The 1,518-nt window shown below is 67.3% G+C and overlaps 1 protein-coding gene across 1 annotated transcript; it reads left to right on the top strand.

Annotated features, from left to right (window-relative positions):
* Positions 1-6: 6 nt before the first annotated feature.
* On the top strand, positions 7-912 carry LOC106724748. Its single transcript, XM_014533183.1, has 3 exons — positions 7-663; positions 695-786; positions 837-912. The coding sequence occupies exons 1-3, from the start codon at positions 139-141 to the stop codon at positions 901-903; spliced, it is 684 nt and encodes a 227-aa protein (XP_014388669.1). The 5' UTR covers positions 7-138; the 3' UTR covers positions 904-912.
* The last annotated feature ends 606 nt before the right edge of the window (positions 913-1,518 follow it).

Genomic DNA, 1,518 nt, shown 5'->3' with positions numbered 1-1,518 from the left:
AGGCGGACAGCGGCCTCCACCGAGGCGCTACCTGGGAAGCGGACCTGAACTCGGACTCAGACCGCAGCCCCGGGCTCGGAGGTGGACACAGTGTCAGACACGGATCCGAGCTCGCACCCCAAGCGTGGTCGGCGGCTAATGCGGCGCAGACACGGACTTGGACGCGGATACAGACCGCGGCTCCGACCGAGGCTCGCCCTGGGACAAGCATGTGAACTCGGATACTGGCGGACGCGGATGCGGACGCGGACTCGAGCCCGGACCCAACCACGGGCTCGGACGCGGACCTTACCTCCAAACTCGCACGCGGACCCCAACCCCGGACTCGGGCGACCCCAACTCCAGACTCAGACGCGGACCCCAACTCCAGACTCAGACGCGGACCCCAACTCCAGACTCAGACGCGGACCCCAACTCCAGACTCAGACGCGGACCCCAACTCCAGACTCAGACGCGGACCCCAACTCCAGACTCAGACGCGGACCCCAACTCCAGACTCAGACGCGGACACCAACCCCAGACTCAGACGCGGACCCCAACTCCAGACTCAGACGCGGACTCCAACTCCAGACTCAGACGCGGACTCCAACTCCGGGCTCGAGCAGGGACTTCGAGCCTAGAATGCGGCTAATCGCAGGGCGCGCCCTGCCGCTGCCGATGCGGACTCGGAGACAGACTGCGGCTCCGACCGCAGGTCTGCCTGGACACAGACGCGGACTCGGACGCGGACCCCAACCCCGGACTCGGGCACGGACTTCAACCCCGGACTCAGACGCGGACCCCAACCCCGGGCTCAAACACGGACCCCAACCCCGGACTCTGACGCGGACCTCAACCCCGGACTCGGACTCAGACGCGGACCCCAACCCCGGACTCGGATATGGACCCCCAACCCCGGGCTGAGACGCAAACCCCAACCCCGGTCTCGGGCACGGACCCTGAAAGCTCGGATTGCGGCTAATCGCAGCGCGCGCGCCCGCCGCTGCAGACGCGGACTCGGACTGAAGCTCTACCCGGGACACGGACACGGACTCAGACACAGAACCCAGATCTGGACTCGGACGCGGATCCAGGGTCGGACACGGACCGAACCACAGACATGGATCCGAGCTCGAACTGTGGCTGTGGTGCGCATGCGCGCGCGCCCCCGCCTCTGCAGACGCGGTCTCGGGCTCGGATACCGACAGCCGCTCCGACCGCGGCTCTACCCCGGACACGGATGTGGACTCGTATACAGACCCCAAATCCGGCCTCGGACGCGGACCCCAACAACGGACACGCCCACGGACACGCCCTCGGGCACGGACTTAAAACTCGACCTGCGGGTAATCGCAGCGCGCGCCCGCCGCCGCTGCAGACGCGGACTCGGATACCGGCACAGGCAGCGGCTCCGACTGAGGCTCCACCCGGGACAGAGACGCGGACTCGGCTACAGACCCCAAATCCGGACTCGGACGCGGACACAATGTCTGACAGGGACAGGGACACGGATCCCAACCACGTTCACAGACTCGGCAC

Source organism: Myotis brandtii, unplaced genomic scaffold, assembly GCF_000412655.1.
Source record: "Myotis brandtii unplaced genomic scaffold, ASM41265v1 scaffold952, whole genome shotgun sequence".
NCBI lineage: Eukaryota > Metazoa > Chordata > Mammalia > Chiroptera > Vespertilionidae > Myotis > Myotis brandtii.
Note: the sequence above shows the minus strand (reverse complement) of the source record. Positions and strands in the feature narration are given on the sequence as shown.

Excerpts from the sequence above, each read along its gene's own strand:
- LOC106724748 (XM_014533183.1), top strand. The coding sequence starts at position 139 with ATGCGGCGCAGACACGGACTTGGACGCGGATACAGACCGCGGCTCCGA. Across the intron at positions 664-694 it reads CCCTGCCGCTGCCGATGCGG|GTCTGCCTGGACACAGACGC; the intron begins ACTCGGAGACAG and ends CTCCGACCGCAG. Across the intron at positions 787-836 it reads ACTCAGACGCGGACCCCAAC|CCCGGACTCGGACTCAGACG; the intron begins CCCGGGCTCAAA and ends GCGGACCTCAAC.